General features: G+C 36.3%; 3 protein-coding genes across 5 annotated transcripts; 1 reads left to right on the top strand and 2 right to left on the bottom strand.

Moving 5' to 3' along the window:
* Window positions 1-76: 76 nt before the first annotated feature.
* Window positions 77-3,933, top strand: LOC111483346 (protein NLP6). Of its 3 annotated transcripts, none has more exons than XM_023129527.1 (5): window positions 77-497; window positions 720-1,303; window positions 1,452-1,499; window positions 1,628-2,570; window positions 2,652-3,933. In XM_023129527.1, exons 1-5 carry the CDS (start codon window positions 230-232, stop codon window positions 3,791-3,793), a joined length of 2,985 nt encoding a protein of 994 aa, XP_022985295.1. In that variant the 5' UTR covers window positions 77-229; the 3' UTR covers window positions 3,794-3,933. The 3 variants fall into 3 exon arrangements, with proteins under 3 accessions (XP_022985295.1, XP_022985293.1, XP_022985296.1); XM_023129525.1 differs by having other exon boundaries at window positions 1,598-2,570; XM_023129528.1 differs by having other exon boundaries at window positions 412-497; window positions 710-1,303; window positions 1,598-2,570.
* A 1,034-nt stretch (window positions 3,934-4,967) lies between these two features.
* On the bottom strand, window positions 4,968-7,104 carry LOC111483351 (bidirectional sugar transporter SWEET7-like). The gene is given in 6 exon segments (XM_023129534.1): window positions 4,968-5,096; window positions 5,098-5,237; window positions 5,979-6,098; window positions 6,413-6,791; window positions 6,864-6,900; window positions 6,991-7,104. Coding segments are annotated over 6 exon segments (780 nt in total). The 5' UTR covers window positions 7,034-7,104; the 3' UTR covers window positions 4,968-5,035.
* A 4,947-nt stretch (window positions 7,105-12,051) lies between these two features.
* Window positions 12,052-16,350, bottom strand: LOC111483442 (protein KINESIN LIGHT CHAIN-RELATED 1-like). Its single transcript, XM_023129666.1, has 3 exons — window positions 15,469-16,350; window positions 13,522-14,430; window positions 12,052-12,510 (listed from the first exon to the last, which is right to left on the bottom strand). Exons 1-3 carry the CDS (start codon window positions 16,095-16,097, stop codon window positions 12,276-12,278), a joined length of 1,773 nt encoding a protein of 590 aa, XP_022985434.1. The 5' UTR covers window positions 16,098-16,350; the 3' UTR covers window positions 12,052-12,275.
* Window positions 16,351-22,737: the final 6,387 nt, after the last annotated feature.

Raw genomic sequence — 22,737 nt, 5'->3', positions numbered from 1 at the left:
AAAAAAAAAAAAAAAGAAAAGAAAAAAAAAAGAAGAAAAAAAAAAAAGAAAAACTCCCACAAAAACCAAGTTGTACAACTCGTTGTTGGATTCGATGGAATCACACTCCCCAATCAACCACCACCTCTCCCTCCCCTTACCTCTCCCCCTCACCATCATTTTACACACACAACCCCATCAGATTTCCGACCTTCCGGTGGCCTTCTCCGACGAAACCCCCTAAATCGCCATGACCGAGCCCGATTCCAATCACCCACCCACCCTTTTCCCCAAATCCACCCACCGCTCCGCTCCCGACGACCGGACCCAGCTCATGGATTTCGATCTCGACTTGGACTTCCCTTGGCCCTTGGATCAAATCCCTTCATTCGCTTCCAACCCCATGTCCCCTTTTCTCGTTTCCACCTCCGATCATCTCGGTTCCCCTCTCTGGGCCTTCTCCGAACCCGACGACGACGACGATTCCAAGTTTCCTGCCTCTACCTGCTCTGTTCTTGGTCAGTTTTCATTCCATTTTTTACCTCTCTTTTTAACCCCTTTTCTCTAATTTCTTGTTTTCTCGATTCCATGGAGCTTTGAATGACTTTATGTTTATGATTCTTCGTGGGGTTTCTGGATTTTAGTTTTCTGTGAGTTTGAATCTTGTCATTGTGTGTTGTAGTTCATATTAGGAGGATTCTTTTCTATTTAAAATGGCTTAACTGTACAGCTGAGAGCAGGTACTTCCAATTCCAATTCTGTACCACAAAAGCCGTCCGAGAACCACAAGTTCAAAATTCTTCCAGTTCAATCTTCATCATGGGGACTAATCCCATCGGAGAATCCAGATGGGTATTGCTTAATCAAAGAAAAAATGGCACAAGCTCTTCGATACATTAAGGAATCCTCCGACCAGCATGTTCTAGCTCAGGTTTGGGCGCCCGTAAAAAGTGGTGGCAAGCTTGTACTTTCAACTTCTGGCCAACCCTTCGTCCTTGATTCACAGAGCAATGGACTTCATCAGTATAGGATGGCCTCTTTGACTTTTATGTTTTCTTTGGAGCCCGACCAGGATGGATATCTTGGTCTCCCTGGTCGTGTTTTCCAGCAAAAGTTGCCTGAATGGACTCCAAATGTGCAGTATTACTCGAGCAAGGAGTACCCTCGACTTAGTCATGCTCTTCACTACAATGTTCAAGGAACTTTGGCTTTGCCTGTTTTCGACCCGTCCGGGCAGTCTTGTCTCGGTGTTCTTGAGCTTATCATGACATCACCAAAGATCAATTATGCACCTGAGGTGGACAAAGTCTGCAAAGCTCTTGAGGTTTAAGTTTCATCTTCTATCATGTCTTAACAAGTGTCGTGTGTTCCTGTTAACGCTTCTCGATCTCGATTGTATTGGACGAAGGACATGACACGTTTAGCCATCATAAATGTTTTGCTAACTTTATGAATCTCTTTTCTTGTTGCAGGCTGTGAATCTAAAAAGTTCAGAGATTTTGGATCATCCAAATAATCAGGTCAGTGATGAAAAGTTATAAGTATGAAACTCGTGTTAGATTCCATTTCGGATGATGAATATTGTCTAGTTTGTTTTTTTTCTTGCTCGATCTCACAGATACATACTTCGCAATGCTTTTCAAACCAGATTTGCAACGAAGGTCGACAGAATGCACTGGCTGAAATTTTGGAGGTACTCACAGTTGTATGCGAAACTCATAACTTACCATTGGCTCAAACCTGGGTTCCGTGCAGGCACCGAAATGTGCTCGCTTACGGTGGAGGTTTGAAGAAAAGCTGTACTAGCTTTGATGGTAGTTGCATGGGACGGATTTGTATGTCTGCAACCGAAGTAGCATCGTATGTTGTCGATGCTCACATGTGGGGTTTTCGTGACGCATGTTTAGAACATCATTTACGAAAGGGTCAAGGTGTTTCTGGGCGAGCGTTTTTATCCCACAGCTCCTGTTTTTGTGGAGACATCACTCAATTCTCCAAGACTGAGTACCCTTTGGTACATTATGCACTCATGTTTGGATTAAAGAGCTGTTTTTCGATCTGTTTACGAAGCACGTTTACTGGAGACGATGAGTACATTCTAGAGTTTTTCCTGCCACCGAGTATTGTCGATTATCAGGAACAAAAGACTTTGTTGGGTGCATTGATGGCAACAATGAAGCAGCATTTCTACACTCTCAAAGTTGCTTCTGGAATCAACCTTAAGGATGAGGAAGGACTTGTCGAAATCATTCAAGTGTCGAGAAATGGAGGATTCGAGTCGAGAATTGAATATATTCAAATTCCTCGACCTATGGAATTGCCTCCTCACTCTGATGCCATGCCAAATGCAGGAGAGGTAGTTGCATTAGAAAAGCTGCAGCAGCAATCTTTAATGGTTCATGATACTCCAAAGGACGAAAACAATAGCGCTCGGGACGACGAAAACCACAACCCTGCTCCTTGTCCACAGAGTAAGGAAGTAAAAAAGACGTCGGAAAGAAAGCGTGGAAAAGCTGAGAAATCGATTAGTCTTGAGGTTCTTCAACAATATTTTGCTGGCAGTCTTAAGGATGCTGCTAAAAGCCTTGGCGGTATGTTGTTGATTCTGTAGTTAAAGGCTACAAAAGTGTGCTTGCTTATCTTATCTATCTTGTTTTTTTCCATTTTGACAGTTTGTCCCACGACAATGAAGCGTATCTGTAGGCAACACGGGATCTCACGGTGGCCATCTCGGAAAATCAACAAGGTCAATCGTTCACTTTCAAAGCTAAAGCGCGTAATTGAATCGGTTCAAGGGGCCGAAGGAGCATTCGGGATATCATCTCTGGCTACGAGTCCTCTTCCTGTTACCGTTAGTTCGAGTTCTCATCCTTTAACTCCGGAAGTGTCTAATCAGCAAAACTTTGTTGCTTCCCAACCATCTGATCCACAACATAAAGAAACGAACACCTCGGAAGGACAGACAATCGACACATGGGCGAGGTTGGAAGATCAATTACATAGGGGAGTGTTGAGTCCCGAAGAACCGATCCACGAACAAAACGGATATCTGCCGAAGTTTGGAAATGGTTTGAGCAATTATAGAACGGGGAGTGGATCACGGGAAGAGAGCGTCGGGACACCTACTTCTCATGGTTCATGCCAAGGTAGTCCTGCAAATGACAGTGGTGTAGCTAATAATCCCATTTCTATTCCCCTGCAGCAAGAACAATGTGTTAGAAGAGAATCTCCTGAAGTAGTATTCCATCCGATCGATAAACTGAATATATCAGCACCTGCTCGTCCGATCCCGGATACGCTCGTAATGGTTGAGCCTACTGAGGAAGCATTTGGAGGAATGCTGATTGCGGATGCAGGTAGTTCCAAGGACTTGCGAAATCTTTGCGCTTCGGTCGCCGATGCTGTTCTCGACGAGCAAGTACCTGAGTTTTGTTGGTCCAACCCTCCTGATATAGCTCTGAGACAACCTATGGACTCTGTTTGTCACACAGTCCCTTATATGTCAGCAGGGCAAGAAGCAAGAAGGATGACTATCAAGGCGAGTTATAAGGAAGATATCATTCGGTTTCGAATTCCGTTGAGTTCTGGTATTGTGGAGTTGAGAGAAGAAGTGGCAAAGAGATTGAAAATGGAGGTCGGTACGTTCGATATCAAATACATGGACGATGATCGAGAATGGGTTCTTATGGCGTGCGATGCAGACCTGCAAGAGTGCGTAGAGATCTCGAAGTCATCAGGTAGCAATATAATAAGATTGTTGGTTCATGATTTAAGTGTGAATCTTGGGAGTTCTTGTGAGAGTACTGGGGAGTGAGGTTGGGGTTTGTAGATATCTAAAATTTGTTGACATCTCCTCTCTCTCTATATATTATATTGTATTAGGAAGTCAAGATTTAGATCTTAGGTATTGATATTATTTTGATCAAACTGTATAAAATGCACTCATTCTCTTCTTTTTTGTTTCTTCTTCTTCTTCTTCTTTGTCAAACATGATCTGTTTACGAGAACATGTTGGGAACCGAGAAAACGATATAAAACTTAGCATCGATCGCTTGAATATAGACATCTAGATTGTTGCTGGGATCGTAGCTTAGAAATGATTTTCGGCTTGAACTTGAACCTCTTGATGTCGATTGTGAGATCCCACATCGACTGGAGAGGGGAAACGAAATATTTCTTCTAAGGGTGTGGAAACCTCTCTAGTGGACGCGTTTTAAAACCTTGAGGGAAGGCTGGAAGGGAAAGCTTAAATATGACAATATCTGCTAGTGGTAAACTTGGGATGTTACAATGGTATTAGAGCTAGATACCAAGTGGTGTGCTAGTGAGGACGTATGAGTTTCCACATTGGTTGAAGAGGAAAAAACGAAACATTTCTTATAAAGGTGCGGAAACCTTTCCCTAGTGGACGCGTTTTAAAATCTTGAGGGGAAGCCCAGAACAGAGCCCAACGAGAACAATATCTGCTAGGTGGATTTGGACTCTCACAAATGGTATCTGCTAGTGAGGACACTGGCCCCAAGAGAGGTGAATTGTGAGATCTCACATCGGTTGAGGAGGAGAAACAAAACATTTCTTACAAGGGTGCGGAAACTTCTCCATAGTGGACACGTTTTAAAACCTTGAAGGAAAGCTTAGAAAGGAAAGTCTAAATAAAACAATATCTACTAGCAGTGAACTTGGATTGTTACACTGAGAATCTTTGTGCAGTCGTTCATACAAGTTTTGAATGAATTTTACCAATTGGAAGACGATCCGATCCACTGAATGAACTCGAGAATTAGAAAAAAGACATTGATGTCATATATTGAACACAAAACAAAGGCGGGACCAAAAAGGAAGGGGGAAAAAAAAAAAAAAAAAAACACAACACTCAAAATGGCATTATACGAGGTTGCCAATTATCTGTCACTGGTCTGTGCAGTGATCAACTGTTATTACCCTCCAAATTAAAACATTAGGAGTTTGCTAAAATATTTAAAAGACAATTTTTGTTTTCATATCTGTATATAATTATAAAAAGTGACAGATGGACGGTGGAGATGCTTCGTGTCCATCAAGCTCCATGGACCTGAGCTCTACCATTCCCAGTCTCAATGCTGTCTTTCTTCCAAGACTTTTCCATTGGTGACCACCTCTGATAAAATCACCTGCCCTTTAGCTTCCCTTTCTTGTATTTGGAGCTTTGTTGATTTGTAAAAGCTGGCATAGAGTGTCAATTGGGCCAGCCCAAACAGTGTGCCCAGCCCATTTGGAATCTGAAAAGTTTCAATTATTGAACACTATTCAATAAAATATTATATATTCACAAAATAAATAAATAAATAAATAAATAAATAATAATTCATGTGGGCTATATTCCCTTTTTTAACCTTTATTTTTTTTTAATAATCTAACTTTTATGGCTAATTAATTCCATATCCATAAATTTAATTTTTAATTTTTATTTTGTTCGTAGGATGCCTATCTATAACCTTGACCTCACACATTTATAGAAAATAAATATTTAAAAAAGCATAAGATATAATTGTAAGAACTAAACGTTACATGCATATAGAACACCTTCATTGGTGTTTTTATTTATTTTTTAATTAACTCAAAAGACACATTAGGATAATGATTCCTTCCTTTTCCCTCAAATTTTCATATTTTAAGTTAAAGAATTTCAAACCTTTTTCTTTTTATGTCGCCTCAATTTGTGTGGGAGAGAATAAAATGAAAATAAAAAAAGAAAAATCAAATATTTGTTGAAAGAATACTTTTTTTAAAGATAAAAATCCACTCGAATCATTATTCGGTTAATGTTCTTTTTGAACACTCCAACTCAAATTCTATAACGTGTGAGATTGAAATTCGAACTTCTTACCTCTTTAATTTAAAGTATATATATCTTAACCAGTTGAGCTATGTTCAAGTTAGCTCGATGAATACTAACTTAAACCAACTCAAATTAACTCGAGATTAGGGTTAGATATTGAGTTAGAAAAACGAGTAATTACCAAAATATAAGGGTCAAACGGGAGGCAAGCATAAATAGTCCAAGCCACACCATTGGCAAAAGAAGCAACGGAGAGGGATAGAGGCATATACTCCACACTCTTTGTTTTAATCACCAATTTCTGCCACACACAAAAAAAAATCAGTATTAAAATGATCATAGGGTATGCATATTGATGAATCTAAGACCATAATATTTGAGTTTGTGTCAAAATATTGTATCCGACCCATTTTTTAAAGTAGAACAAATAGGGTATGAGAATTTGACGTCTAGTTACGTTCATGTACAAAAAGTTCTCTCATATTTATAATGAGTTAAACTTTTAGTATGTTTCAAGTCTTCTTATAAGACGGGTTTTTGTCGATTAAAGTATTATATAATCGATCAAAAAGTTAGAAATTCGAATTAGAACCGTCATGAGAGAGAAAAACCAACCATGACGGCCAACGGAGAAGCATACATGCCAATGTTAAAGAGAATGCAGATAGTTCCAACCACCATGGATCGTTTGGTATGAGTATGAAAGATGAGCATAACCAGAAGGGTCAGAAGTGTGATGAAGACGAGCTCGATGAGCAACACGATCACGACTTTCACCCGCTTCTTCTGGTCGGAGAAGACGAAGAAGAGGATTATATAAGTGATCTCGATTAGGATTCCAGCTCCGTTAATGGTGATGACTAGAAGGCTTCCTGGATGCACCAGTGGAAGGCCGTAGAGCACCCAAACTAGGCAGTTCACAAGCGTCGCGAGGTACGGGATCGGCGAGAATTGCTCGACCGATCTCTTCTTCCATATCGTGACAAAAGTTGGCCTGAAAATGAAATCAATTATAAACACAATGATGTAGAGAATTAGGGTTTTGTGGGAAAAGGGTAATCCTTACACTGGAGACAAGAACAAGAACAGTGCTATGATGTTTCCTGCAGAAAACAAAAGATGGTGTAAAGATATGAATGAAATGATAGCCAAAGGGATGCTTTTTTGGGGTTTGTTTGCAATAATAAGCTCACCTATGATACCCACAACTGTTCGAGCAAGCTCCAAAGAAGCCATTGTTAAGGAGAGAGTGAAAGAAGAAGAGACCTTTAAAGAGAGATAAAGATGGGTTTGACTCTACTACATGCTAGTTGCTTCAAGCTTCACCTTTTTATAAACTCTTATATTCATTGCATGGACATTCCATGGGTCCTACCACACCCACCTTTATATCAACGTATGTGTACTAGTTCATTTTGATCCATAGCTATCAGTTTCATGGTTTTAAAATAAGTCTATTATGAAAAAAATTTCCGTACCCTTGCCTTATAACGAATGCTTCATTTCTCTCTCCAACTGAGGTGGGATCTCACAATCTACTCCTCCTAGGGGCCAACGTACTCACTGGCATATTGTCCAATGTCGGGCTATAATACCATTTGTAATAGTCTATTAGGAAGAGGTTTTCTACGCTCTTACCTTATAAGAAATGTTTCATGTCTCTCTCCAACCCATGTGAGATCTCGTAATATACCCCTCTTGGGGGCCAGCGTTCTCACTGACACACCGCCCCATATCTAGCTCTAATACAATTTGTAACAGTGTGTTGGGAAGAGGTTTACCACACCATTACTTTATAAGAAATGGTTCGTTTCTCTTTCTAACTGATGTGAGATCTCACATGTACTTTCAACTTTTGTTCATTTTGGTTTCTGGGTATGGTTCAAACGTCATTTTGATTCATTCGTTTTTCGTTTTTATCTCGTTCAAGATCAAAATGGATGGATGGAGATATGAAAGTATGTTTAAACCTAAAAAGGTGGTTGGAAAATTCGGAAATAGTGGAATGACAAGGAAGTAAGTGTTAAATAGATGTAGCTTTTTGTTACCTAATTGGATGCCTAAGAGGTAAGATGGGGAGAGAAAGGAGAGAATTTGATAATCCCATCAATCTTGTACTATTTTCCCCACTAAAATTAATTCCAACATATCCAAATCCTTTTTTGGAATTTCAACTGTTCAAATTACAATTCAATATTCAAACACCTCTTTAAAAGACCATAGAGAAGTTCAATCAAACAATCTAAGGTATCAATTCCTTATGAACATTTTGTACACTTATCTGTTTTGATCCGTTATATATCGTTATTAGTCTCACAATTTTAAAACGCTTCCCTCTCTAACAAATGTAGTATCCACAATTCATCTTCTTGGATGCAGGCCAGCCTCCTCACCGACATATCATTTGGTGTTTGACTATGATACTATTTGTAACAGCCCAAGTCTATTGCTAGCAGATATTGTTCGTTTTGGCTTATTACATATCGCCGTTAACCTTACAGTTTTAAAACATGGAATCTCACATAATAATTTTTTTAAAACTTTTCCAATCCACGTAATATTTAAAAGAGATTATTTTTGTTAAGAGAAGACCCGTTATTGGTTACCTTATATGATTATCTTATTGTTAACGTAAAAGACTCTCAATTTAGTACGATAAAAATCAAAGATTTCAATTTTTGATCTCTAACTATCCATTACTATTAGATTATGTTTGATAATATGATTATTTTCTTTCAAACCACTTAAAAACTCCTTTAATTTAAAAACTTAATTATTCTTTTAAAACACAGACAAAAATACATCTTCTATATATGCTTTTAAATAAATTAAAAATTAAAAATGAAAAACAAAAATATTTTGAAACCAGTATTAAAAAGTTTGAATTTTTTCTTTTTCTTTTTTTTGGAAGAGAACCTTTTTTCTAAAGCACAATTTCAAGTATTTTTTGTTAAATTAAAAAAAAAAAAAAGAAAAAAAAAAGAATTAAAATAATGCCAAATTGGCATTAATCTATTTCCATTATTTTGGAACCCATAATCTCTTATTTCAAAAAGCTTTCTTCCTTTTAATTAATACAAATTATGTTATGATCAAAAGAATCACTGCTTTATATCAAATCAACGTCAAAATGTCAAGATGCATCCATTTTATTTATCCCATTTAATTCAACCCAATATCATTATCCATTATTTATAAGCCCAAAAAAAAAAAAATAAATTAAATTTGATTAAAATTTTAAATATTTTTTTCAAAAAATAAAAACCATTTGAAAAAAAATTAAAAGAAACCCAACATAAATATTTGGACGAAACAAAACCTAAACCATTCATATAAATGTTCGAATTTAATAAAATTACGACATTGTATAATTTTTTTCTAAGAATATCACATCAGGTAAGATAATAAGAATATAAATAATTATTAAACGGGCATTAATCTGTATTATTAAGGAGCGAAAAATAATGAATATTTAATAATTATTATTATTTGGGGGTGTGGGAGAAAGAAACAAATACATGTGTTACATTAAAGTTTAATATTCGAAAGCATAATTCCATAGTAAGAGAGGAATCCAAATCATGATTTAGTGGAATTGAAAGGTTCGTCAATCTTTTCCTCCATTATTATGAATATATTCTTTTTTCTTTTTAATTTTGTTTTCTTAGTGATGAATTATATTCCGAATATATAATCTACAGTCTTCATGCAACAAAAAGTGCATTTTATATATACACACATTATTATACTTTACTTTTTTTTTTTTTTAACCCTCCAATTATTCTCCTATATATATTTCTAAAATATTACAGGGAAAATTAATATAGGCTAATTTAAAAAAAAAAAAAAACAATAAAATGAAATAAAGTACAAACAAATCAAAATTCCCATAAATATTTAGAGAAATTATTAAAATTATTAAAATTATTTCTCATACGTATAATAATGTAGAAGTGAGATTAGCATATGTGTTATAATATTAATTTGATAACTAATATGCTAATTTCGATTAACCGTAAAATGAGGGTAATTAATTAATGAGTTAAGCTAATATTGGAATTTAATCGGCCTTCCACTACAACGATTGAAACCTCCGGTATTATTTTTTTATTATAACGTTATTGCATGCATGAACCGTAATCAAAAAGCAAAAAAAATATATTAAATATATATAATTTAAGAATATTTTTAAGATTTTACTTTTTATTTATTTATTTTAAAGTATTTTCGTAGTTGATTCTGTAATTAATCTTCTAGAATGGGTTGGAGGAATTTAAATAATAATAATAATAAAAAAAAAAAAAACGTTACAAAAATTACTTTTCTTAATAGTGAATACCTAACCCTAATTTAGATCTAGGTTTTTTTGGTCATACATTACTGTTTTTGAAATATTTTCCTTGAATAAATATTTGATTTTTTAAATTAAGTTTATAAATCCTATTTTCACCAATATTGTTACTTCATTGTTTTTTTTTTTTTCGATATTTAAAAATATATATATATATATATGTCAAGAAAACTAAAAAAAATAGTTTTTTTTTTCTTTAAGAATTTAAATATTTCTTTAATAAAATTGAAATTTTTTATTAGAAAATTGTGAGTAAACAATTAAAGTTCAATATATATATATATATATATCCAACATAAGACATTTATATTTAATTAGAAACCTCAAGAAATAGCAAGTCAACTAACAAAGGTTGTTAATTTACAACTTCAACTATTTTGGAAATAATTTTTTTTTAATTTTTATGTAATAAATTTTACTGCGGAGAAAATTCATTATTTTAATAAAAAAAATTTATTTATATCTCTAGACTTTACTAGATATATAAATTATATCTCCATATATCAACACATGTTTAACTATACTGATCATATAATTTTTTCTATCGTTGTTATTATTTATTTTATTTTTATATTTATCTCTAATCTATATTAACTGTGGCATACATATTAAAATAAAATTTGTTTAAAAAATATATATAATTTGATAAAATAAACATTTTTGTCGGTTTTGGAATATGAACAAATAAATGTTTGGTAATATATGATGGGGGGAATTTTACAATCCAGAAAGCATTTTGTTTTTTTATGAGCATGAAAGCACGTGTAAATGCTAAATTCTCATCTAAATGAATAAAATCTTTAGGTTTGTAGATTTTTGTTAGGCTTTCCCTCTCTTTTTGGAACCCTTTAAATATTACAATCACATTTTGTCTCTTTTTCAGCCTTAATGTTCTCCAAATTCTTAAGAAAATTACCTTTTTTTTCCCCTTGGTTATTTGAACACATCTCCTCGTACTATGTAGTACTTTGCTTTTCTTTGTGCACCAACCGCTCGGAGTGAGAGAACCTGAACCGAGAATAACTTATAGTATATGGTTTCGGTTTAGTGTTCAATAACGAATCGAACCCAATTGAACTGAATAAAAAGAACTATTGTGTTGCTTAGGTTAAACCTTGCTGACTCAACTCGTACGATTGGGTTGGGTTATGAACTTATTTAGGTTAGGGTAGGTTGTGTTCAAACAATTGACAACTTTATGAATTTTGTTGGTTTAATGGTTTCCTTAAAACTAGATTGGGTTAACTTGAACTAACTCGAATGTGAGATCCCACATCGGTTGGGAAGTAAAACGAAACATTCTTTATAAGGGTGTGGAAACTTATCCATAGTAGATGCGTTTTAAAAACTTGAGAGGAAGCCCAAAAGGTAAAGCGTAAAGATGATAAATAGTATTAAAGCTAGACATCGGACAATGTGTTAACGAGGAGGCTGAGCCTTGAAAGGGCAGGACACGAGGCGCTGTGTCAGCAAGGACGCATGGCCCAAGCGAGGAGACTGAGCCTCGAAAGGGGGTGGGACACGAGGCGGTGTGTCAACAAGGACGCAAAGTCCTAAAGGGGTGAATTAGAGGGTTCCACATCGATTAGAGAAGAGAACAAGTGTCTGACTGGCCCCGAAAGAGGGTGGATTGTCAAATCCCATATCAGTTGGAGAGGAGAATGCATTCTTTTATAACAATGTGGAACCTCTCTCTATTAAAAACTTTGAAGAGAAGCCCAAAAAAGAAAGCCAAAAAAATAAAATATCTACTAGCTAGTGGACTTGCGTTGTTCGTATTAAATATATAACAAACCTAGACGTTGCAACTCCAAACAAAGAATTAAGACGATGAAAATGAGAAAACATTTATATAACAAACCTAGACGTTGCAACTCCAAACAAAGAATTAAGACGATGAAAATGAGAAAACATTCTTCCAAAATCTTATTCAATCAAGGTCAATGTTTTAGCCTTACACAGATATTCATTCAATCAAACAATGAACAGCACGAAGAGAGGAAAAACAATAAATGAGTTCAGTTCATAAACAGAACAAATTAAATCAACTCTATACATGATCTTATATGTTACAGAATGTGCACGTTGGATCAGTAAAGCAGTTCGATCTCGAAGAGACTTTCCTATTCAGATTCTAAATCCCAAGCTCGACCACTTCTTTGTTGCCTCCTTCTTCGTCTTCCTCGAGTTCGGGTCAATGAGGTTTTCCAGAGACTTTGCTTTCCGGTTTCGGGTTCGGCCTGCTTCCTTCAGTAGCTCAGCCAGTCTCCGCTTTTCATCCTCAAAATCGGGATTCGCAATTCCGAGCTTCTCTTCTCTCAACTTAAGAACAGATTCCAATATTTCAATAGCATCATCGACTCTGCAATAGTTTTGGAAGAAACCATTAGACCAAGCACTCATTAGCTAAGCTACATTACCCATCTTTGCGTTTAAGTAACGATGAAATTGTGAGATCTCACATCGGTTGGAGAGGAGAACGAAACATTCTTTATAAAGGTGTGGAAACTTCTCCCTAAAAAACGCGTTTTAAAAACTGAGGGGAAGCTCGAAAAGGAAAGCCCAAAGAGGACAATATCTGTTAGCGGTGGACTTGAGCTATTACAAATGGTATTAGAGCCAGACACCGTGCGATTTGCCAGCCAAGAGGCTGAGCCTCGAAGGGGGAGTGGACTGTGCCGGCAAAGACGCTGAGCTTCAAAGGGTGTGGATTGTGAGATCCCACATCGGCTGAGGAGGATAACGAAACATTTTTTATAAGGGTGTGAAAACCTCTCTCTAATAGACGCGTTTTAAAAACCTTGAGAGGAAACTCGAAAGGGAAAGCGTAAAGAGAACAATATCGGCTAGTGATGGGCTTGGGCTGTTACAAATGGTACTAGAATCAAACACCGAGCAGTGTGCTAGTAAGGAGGTTGAATCCCGAAGGGAGGTAGACACTAGGCAGTATTATGCCGGCAGCGGTGGTCTTGGGTAGTTACAAATGGTACCAGAACCAGACACTGGGCGGTGTGCCAGTATGGAGAGATTGAGTCTCGAAGGGGGGTAGACACTAGGCGGTGCCAGCAAGGACATTACACGGTGTGCCGGAAAGGGAGTGGACTATGAGATCCCACATTAGTTCGGGAGTAGAACGAAACATTCTTTATAAGGGTGTGGAAACCTCTCCCTAGCAAACATGTTTTAAGAACCTTGAAGGGAAGCTTGAAAGGGAAAGCTCAAAGAGGACAATATCTACTAGCGGTGGGTTAGGCTATTACAGAAATCCATGAGAGTAAGGGGGTCGATCTCTCGAACAAGCTATGCAAATGCAACGAAATATGTATAATATGATTGGCAGTGATAAGGAAACAGCTTAAATAAAGTGAACTACCTTCCCATAGCATCATAGGTTGCAGCAAGGTTGCTATAAACTCCAATGGTATCTTGATGACAATTGCCACACTCCTGCTCCAAAATGCCTCTTGCTTCTTCAAACAGCTCAACAGCTTCATCAATCTTGAACAACTGCACACAGGCCAATCCCATTTGATTCAACACGACACCAAAGAACGCAGATTTCCTCTCCCCGGTGGCTCGAAGTTTCGATATCGCACTCTCAAACGCGATCCTTGCATCTTCGTACCTTCCAACCAAGTAAAACATGACTCCCATCCGTGCTTCTATCCCGGCAATTGTGCTATGCTGTCCAGGGTTATCTTCCAACATCTTCATAGCCTTCTGCAAGAGCTTCAACGCCTCCTCGGCCTCACCAACAGACTCGTAAATCGCTGAAACTCCGGTCAACCCACCAGCAATTTCTTCGGGTGAAGTTCCAGGCACAGGCTTTGAGTATATCCTCATTGCATTTTCGCAATAAGATCTCGACTCCCGGAGCTTTCCAGTCCGATGATACAAGTCAGCGAGGCGTATGAAGACCGAGGCGACCAAAGGATGGTTATCACCCTTGGATGCTTTGAACACAGTAAGAGCCTTTTGGTATGAGAAGACTGCCTCATCAAAGCGAGCTAGAGACATGTAAATATTTCCAATGCTCACATCAATGGCAGCAACCTCGCTGTCTTGCCCATTTGCTACCATCGCCATACTGGCCAGGACAAGATGCTCAAGCGCCTGTTCGTAATCGCCCTTCGCCTCACAAATGAGCGCCATCAGTCGGCGGTCGGCTGCTTCTTCAAGTGATGCAGGCTCACTATGTGCATGATGAATCTCAAGAGTTTTCTTGCATAATTCTTCTGCTCTATCAAATTGCATTGCTTGAACGTGCGCCTCAGATAAATACCTGCATATAACATGATGCGATCCAAGTGAATAACAGACAATGAACTAACTATTTCATTTCATCAACTTATATTCATCACAGCCCAAGTCTATGATACAGTCCGAATATCTGCTTAGGCCTGTTACATATCGCCATTAGTTCACAATTTTAAAACGCGTCTGCTAGGAAGAGATTTCCGACACCCATATAAGAAATACTTCGTCCCCCTCTCCAGCGTCCTCACTGGCATACCGCCTGGTATCTTGCTCAGATACCATTGGTAACAGTCAAAGTCCACCATTATTAGATATTTTCTGCTTTGACTTATTACATATCGTCGTCAGCTCACGGTTTTAAAACGCGTCTACTAGGGAGAGGTTTGCTACACCCTTATAAGAAATGTTTCGTTCCCCACTACAACCAATGTGGAATCTCACAATCCACCCCTAAGGGCCCAGCGTCCTCGCTGGCATGCTGTCCAGTGTCTGGCTCTGATATCATTTGTAATAGTCTAAGTCCACCACTAGCAATATTGTCCACTTTCACCCGTTACTATCGTCGTGAACTCACGGTTTTAAAACGCGACTACTTGGGAGAGGTTTCCTACACCCTTATGAGGAATGCTTTTTTCCCTCTCCGACTAATGTGGGATCTCACAATCCACCCTTAAGGGCCCAACGTCCTTGTTGGCACACTGCCTGGTGCTGGGGTCTAATACTATTTGTAACCGTCCAAGTCCACCGCTAGAAAAATTGTCAAATTTGGCCCGTTACATGTCACCGTCAGTCTTACGATTTTGAAATGCGTCTTGTAGGAAGAGGTTTCTGACACCCTTATAAGAAATGTTTTGTTTCTCTTTCCAACGAAACTAAACTAAGTCAGTTCACACAGAATTGCAAGGAAAAAAAATGCAAAAAGTTGACTTATAAACCATAAGTCCCAACATATGCCGATCAAGCTCAATCACAAAACTTAAATTCAACCCACAAAATCCAACACAAATTCCCACATTTGTGGAAGACTGATATGCATCTAATACAAAGACAATAGAAATCAAACCTGCAAGTCTCCCCAACTCTGGGATCCGTCTCACCCAAGGCTTCGATCTGAATCTTCAAGCCCTCTTCATAGCATCCAATAGACCGCTCGATCTGACCCACCATCGAATACGTATCACCCAGTTGCATATGTCCGGAAAAAGCAGCAAGGGCATGATCCGTCCCTCTTCCAATGTCAGGAACCTGAATCGCCTGTTCAAGAACCGGCACCGCCTCCTCGAACCGGCCTAAGCTACAATAAATGGCAGCCAGAACATGGAGGCTCATGGTCAGGTCAAGGCTCGGCTCCCCATCCACAGCGCACCGCTCGAACGACTTCGATGCACGGATCGCATAATCAAGGGCTTTGTTTGGGCCGTCACCAGAGGCAATGGTGTCGCGAGCGAGCTTCAGAAGAAAAGGCCCAAGATCGGGGTTGTCGAGAGAAGAATCCGGCGGACATTGGGTCGCCGTCGGACTCTCCGGTTGAAGCTTCTTCTTCCCGTTCGTAGATCGGGAAGAAGATGGAGAGGGCTGTTTGTTCGTTAGAGGAGATGGGGTTCGATGATTCGACACCGGCGGCGTGTCGGGGACGGAGATCCGTAGCGGCGGAGTGTCCGGCGGGGTTTTGACGGAGACGAGACCCGGCATGGAGGCGGAAACAAAAATAAAAACAAGAAAAACAGGGGATTTAGATATGGATTTGAAGAGGGTTAATATTTGATCTGGGAAAATGGGGATTAGTATGATGAATCAACGGAATGGAACGGCCCACCTTGAGAAGATCAAATTTTCAGTGGGGGTTTGAAGCTGAAGCTGCAGTAGATCAGATGTCAATGGCTGTCATCGTGGTCAAGTCTAAGCCGTCGGTCTGCTCCAGTACGAGACCGCAGCAAACTTAAGCTGAGAGGGTGAAATAGTAATCTCATATATTTTTATCTTTTTCTAGAGGTTCAATAATTCATTTTTCTCTTATACCTATTGATATTTTCACAAATTTTAATTTATTTAAATAAGCAACATAAAAAGATTAATTACAATGGAAAAAATTATTATATTTCCAATATTTTGATTAGTAAACTAATGTGAAATTAATTAAAAGTTTATCTATATACTTGTCTTGTTAAGTTATTGGAGCCTTTGCACTTTTTTTCTTTTTGATGTTTTGTTCTATTCCTTCTTTTTTAATACTCTATTCTTTATTATGAGAATTCGTTCTATATATGAGAAAGAATTGGATTATTAAAATCATAACGTATTTAAGTCAACTTAAATATAGTTCAATTGATTATGGTGTGTATCTTAAACTACTAGGTCAGAGGTTTAATCTGACTTAGGTTTGAATGATACGTAGTTTTTTGGAAACTCACGAATGATAATATCATACCGATCAATATGAAAAAAAAAATCCAAATACTCCAACAAACAAGTTAATTACCTGATCAATCGGATCCCGACATACCAATAGGTACTAGAAGAGAACGCTATAATCGTTACTATATCCATATCGAAGAGATGCGACAAAGTAGTAAGATCATTGTGCCAAACCCTTATATCTCGAACATTCTATGTTTGCTCAAATAAAAGAAGCGTTGAGATAATAAACTTTTATTCTAATTTCATCTAGTAGAAAAGCTCGACCTGCACCGAAATAGTGCTTTTTTCTTGGATGTCCAGTCAACGGCTAAGCCTCAACGTATATCGAAGAGAACCCGCTAGTTTTGAGTTTGAGTGTCATTTCCTCGGATAGTTTTGATTGCATATATTAAATCTTGAGCTCAAGGTTAAGACACAACCATCATTAATATCTCTGAAAACAAGTTTAACACACAACATTTTGGACACTCATAGCCATATTCTTATGTATATTACATTCCAAATAGCACTCTTTTGCACACCATATCATACTCACTTTCTACAACAAACATATGTTTATGAAACACACTCCATATATAATTAAAACTCTCTTCACAAAGCCACACCATAAAGCTCACTCAAACTTCACCAACCACGTTTGGATTGGCGCTCTTATGCTCTTCCTCCAGGGCTCCCAATCCTTGGCTCATGTCTTCTGTTATGTTCTGGGCTTGCATAGTCTGAAAATTCTTCTGCTCCCAAAAGCTTTCTTGTCAATTTGTTCCTTTCAACTCTCACCTGTATGACGATAATTATAATGATTTTACCTTGTTCCTTCATTCATGAATCTATAAATATGTTCATGAATTCGAGTCAACGACATCGATGACAACATTTTTATATCCTTTACCTATAGTTTATCCAAATTCACATGAAGCTTTGAGTTCGTGTACTCGGGTGAGTGTTCAAATTTGAGTTCATGTGGGTTTGGCTTAAGAGGTTGAATTCATGTTTGCTTTGTGAGTTTATTAAATCTAGGGTTTGGATTCTGGTGATTGTATTTCGAACACACTCTCTCAATTTTCTTTTAAGTAAAAGACTTTCGAGATTCATGTCTTAGAACATGGATTTTCCAAATTCAAGTTTTCTTAGACCTTTCAAACGCTAACTGTAACAGCTCAAGCCCACCAGTAGTAGATATTGTCCGTTGTGACCGGTTACGTATCGCTGTTAACCTCATAATTTTAAAACGCGTCTGTTAGAGAGAGGTTTCCACACTCTTATAAGGTGTAATTCGTTCTCCTCTCCAACTGAGGTGGGATCTTATAATAACTTTAAGATTTTCAAATATTTTAAAAAATAAAACAATTATCATCTCAAAAGTCGATAATTTTCAAATCTCACCCTACGAAGAAAACTTTGAACTTCGAGCTTAGGGTTTCTCACCTGCCCACAAGGGTTTGGTAGCTTCAAACCCTCCTTCAAGTTCAGACCATCAGCAACCCCTACAAAAGGAAGAAAACAAACAGAAATCTCAGCCAAAAATGTAAAATTGTGAAACCCTAATTTCCATTTTGAACACTGACAAACAGATCTAAACCCTAAACCCTAATTAAAAGTACCTGAATTAGGGTAAGTGAAGAGGAGGAAGATGAAAAAGAAGGTGTTGAAGGCAGCCATGGAAGCCATTGTTGAAGGATCAGAGGTGGGATTGAAGGCGAAAATACAAGTATAATGAAGCTGGGAGTGGCTAGGGCTCGAAGAAAACAAAAGGGTTTTATAGAAGAAGGTAATTAGAGGAAGATAATGGAGGCTAATTAAGAGAATTAAGCTAAGTGTCATGATGATAACCTCCATTAAAGCTTCGTGTAATGATTCTGTAAGTGGTAGCTGTACCTGTTATCCTGGTCAACCACTTTCTCAATATTTATGGCAAAGTAAATCCAAATATGCTTGTTTAAGACATTATATTTAACATCTATTAATCACTAATCATTCATCACTTTTACTAACATGGTTTTATTACAAGAATTTACTTTAAGGTTTAAAATATTTATTTTTATTCTTTTTAATTTAGTTCGGGTTTTAAAATATTTTATAAACATATAGTTTTGCAAGAGAAAAAAAATTCACAATCTAACCTAGTACAACCGTTGGTTCTTGAATTACATTGTTGTGATGTTGGATTACTCGTTTTTTAAATTATTAAAAAAAATAGTTGTGAATGTTTGATTAATCCACCACACCTAAATGGTGTGAAAGTTATCTTATTTATAATCAAATGAATTACAAGGATATGGAAATAGTAATAAATGGAAATAACAATAAATGGAAAGATACGTATGATAATAAAGCAAATATTAGATATTTGCCTTATAATAAAATATCAAATATAATATATATGGTAAACTATAATTTATTACTAAATATCCTTAACACACAATCTAACCTAGTACAACCGTTGGTTCTTGAATTACATTGTTGTGATGTTGGATTACTCGTTTTTTAAATTATTAAAAAAAATAGTCATTCATAATATATATTACATTAATTATTAAAATATAATAAAATTCAAATATCAAATATTTACTACTCCTTACTCATCATTAATAATTAAATTATTAATTTTCATACTAATTTAAAAAGTAGAGTTTTCAAACCTACGAATCGAATTTTTCTTTTAGATTTCTAAAAATTTAACATAATTAAACCCGGAAAAATATAAATCAACCCAACTTGACCCAATTGGTTCAATAAACGGTAAGATATATATATATATATATATATATAAAAAGGGGTGGCTTTAAGGCATTTACACGTGTGGGGTTAGGTAGTATTCCATTAAGAGGGTTTAGTCTTCACTTAGAGTATATAATTAATAAATATATAATTTAAAAAATGGTTAGTATATTATAATTAATTTGAATTATTGAAAGGGAGTTTGTTGTATATAAGTGAAGCTCTGTCGGCAAAGTTAACAGCAAAGGCCCCTCTACTCTACAAAATTACAAATTCTATCTTATCCCTATTTCTTCATAATTTCTCCCTTTGGCCCATATTTTCTTCTTTTTCCCTCACTCTATAATTGCAAATTAGTCCTTTTTTTTTTTAAGCTTTTTCATTATTTGCATTTAAACATCAATGTCGGGTTCTACCCGTTAAATTAAATTTAAGTCTCAAATTAATAATGTACTTGGCATTATAAATTTCACTCGTGAATAAGATTAATATAAATTATGAAAAAAAATATATGGATTAAAATGATGAGTGACGAGTTTTCATTAAATTTGAATTATTCTTCGTCTATTTTTCTTTGATTATTTTCTGAACGACACGTCCGTACATAAACATTATTGTAATTGATGGAGGAGAAGAATGTTGATTAGTTTAATAAAGATTTGAAAAAAGAAGAATGAATGGATGAATGATGATGTTTCCTATTGATAATGCAAGAACACATTCATCCCTTAGCTTCAAACACCAATTTGGTTCCTCTTTTTTGTTGCACTTTGGAGTATGGAGTTCGTACGGGCATTGTCTTTAATTTGGCATTCTATTCAATGATGGCTTTGACATGTGGGTTTGCACTTCAATTATAACTCGAACGCTTCTTTTATATATATATATATATATATATATACATATATCATTCTTGTAGTGAGTTGTCAATGGGAGGGAGACTCTTCCAATACATACTTTAATTCCTTTACCCTCTTATTTTAACTCGTTTTTTTAATGCAACCAAAGTTCGGGATTGTGAAAATTTGAACTTGGATCACGATAACACCTACGCTGCCCAAGAGTAGGATCACGATTTAGAATTTGGATTCTAACACCTAATGATCCCGACATTCTTTTACCATATGGTCACGTTACATACTCCTCGCTTAAGAATGAAAACTAACCCCACAAATCAACACAAGTCATTTATAGCGTTCTTTGTCCTCACTCACTTGCATTCTAGAAAATTTTGCAAGAGGTCACTAAATCTAAAACTACTCCAAGCAAATCACACTTGAGGTTTTAACCATCATATCTTGAGGATTGCTCGCATTCGAATGTGGTATCAGTTCATTCTTGTACCTCTCCTTAACTCGAGTGTTATAAAAAGAGACAAGAAAGTTCTTTTACGTGGTTCGATTATTTCCTCAAACCTACCTTAACATGTCATGTTCAAAGAATAAAGTTTATTAAACAAATATTAGTAGCCAACATAAAATGAAATGTCAATTTGGGTACGGTTTAATAGATTACAAGGCATCAATATCAACTTTATAATTCTATTCTTATAAATGTTAAATTAAAAAAAAAAAACATTTCCTTCTAAAGCCACGAACTTACCTCTATTTATTTTAATGCATTGAGTTATTCGCATTTGAAACGATAATTGGTATCTTTATCCGAAAAACAAGTATATTATTAAGGTTAGAAGTTCAAATCGATCATTTTTTTTAGTGGCATTGGGCTTTATAATGATATTGTCCCGAACATAGTTCAAATAGTCGAATACTTCATCGGTATTATTTTTATTATTACCATTACAAAGTGGTGCAAATCCATATACAACATAATCAGATACATTTATTTATAATACACTGAGCTTCAAGTTCATTGGTTCATTAAGAAGATTCATGGATTGAAGCTAGCTCGACCTCTAGGGCTTCCCTTTCTTGGCTCATGACTTGGGTTCGCACTGGGTTCATTATAGTCCATCAATATTGCTTCATTTCCCAAAAGCTTTCTCGTCACTTGAACTTTCCCATGAGCTCCTCCTGCAATGCAATACCATAATTAATGACCGTTCTTTAAAGTCAATCCAAACAGATCCGAAAAAAGACGGGAGAGTAAAATTATACCTGAAATAAAGGACCCGAAGAAGAGGATGAAGATGAGGAGGAAGGTGTTAAGAGGCATGGAAGACATTGTTGTGGCTTAAGAGGTTGAAATGTGAGTGTTTAGGGTTAGAGGAAAAGGAAGGGTTTTATAGGAAAGAAGGATGTAATGGAAGACCCAAAGTTGAGGTTTTGTTGTCATCATCAAACTCTCTATTAAAGCTTCCCCCTTCATTGTAATCATTTTCAAGTTCATGTTGTACCTGTTCTCCACTACCTAGGAAAAGTCTCTTAAACTTTTGTTTTTTTTTTTTTTTTTTCCATTTAGTCCTCCAACTTTAGATATTTATTGTGTTTCGATCCCTACCGTCCTAAGTGTAATAGCTCAAGTTTACTGGCGTCTACTAAGGAGAGGTTTTCACCTCCTTATAAAGAATGTTTCATTCCCCTCTCTAATTGATATGGGATCTCACAATTCATCTATTTGCAACCAAGTGCCCTAACTAGGGAGAAGTACACCCTAATAAAGAATGCTTTGTTTCCTTTTCAATCTATGTGGGATCTCAAAGATCGTCAATAATTGGAAATTTAATAATCCGTTTCAAATGAACCTAAGATTAAAAGAAAACATTAAGAAATAAAAATGTGATCGAGCTTTTTTTTAATAATTTTAAATGACCAATAATTTAAAAGTTAATAATTTAGTGAGATTAAATTATAAAGATTTGATGAACATTAAATTAAATATGGAAGCTAAGTTTAATATTTAATTTTGTCAATAATCTGTATTAATCATTCATGTTTAGCATTTTCACAGGGTTGTTGGGGTCCCTCACACGTGTGCTACGCATCATTCTATTAAAAGATACGGTCCCACTTTACAAATCCCATATTAACTTTCCAATTATATAACAAATAATTAAATAGCCATAATAGAACTCTACACTCACATCACTCCCAAATATTTAAAAATAATTTTAAAAATAGGGTAATATTGGATTGGTTTGTGACCTATTTTTAGACCCAACAAAAAAAAATGTCAATTCGTGAACTCATCCAAATTTTCAATGTTCCAAACAATCAAAACAATCCAAATTAAAAAA

Source organism: Cucurbita maxima, unplaced genomic scaffold (genome assembly GCF_002738345.1).
Source record: "Cucurbita maxima cultivar Rimu unplaced genomic scaffold, Cmax_1.0 Cma_Scf00008, whole genome shotgun sequence".
NCBI lineage: Eukaryota > Viridiplantae > Streptophyta > Magnoliopsida > Cucurbitales > Cucurbitaceae > Cucurbita > Cucurbita maxima.
The sequence above is the reverse complement of the archived record's forward strand: the minus strand, read 5'-3'. Positions and strand labels throughout refer to the sequence as shown.

What these genes read in the sequence shown, in the direction of transcription:
- LOC111483346 (XM_023129525.1), top strand. Translation starts at nt 230, where the DNA reads ATGACCGAGCCCGATTCCAATCACCCACCCACCCTTTTCCCCAAATCC. An exon ending in AAGTCTGCAAAGCTCTTGAG is followed by an intron (nt 1,304 to 1,451) that starts GTTTAAGTTTCA and finishes TTCTTGTTGCAG; the next exon opens with GCTGTGAATCTAAAAAGTTC. An exon ending in TGGATCATCCAAATAATCAG is followed by an intron (nt 1,500 to 1,597) that starts GTCAGTGATGAA and finishes TCGATCTCACAG; the next exon opens with ATACATACTTCGCAATGCTT.
- LOC111483442 (XM_023129666.1), bottom strand. Translation starts at nt 16,097, where the DNA reads ATGCCGGGTCTCGTCTCCGTCAAAACCCCGCCGGACACTCCGCCGCTA. An exon ending in AGAGTTGGGGAGACTTGCAG is followed by an intron (nt 14,431 to 15,468) that starts GTTTGATTTCTA and finishes TGTTATATGCAG; the next exon opens with GTATTTATCTGAGGCGCACG. An exon ending in ACCTATGATGCTATGGGAAG is followed by an intron (nt 12,511 to 13,521) that starts GTAGTTCACTTT and finishes AAACTATTGCAG; the next exon opens with AGTCGATGATGCTATTGAAA.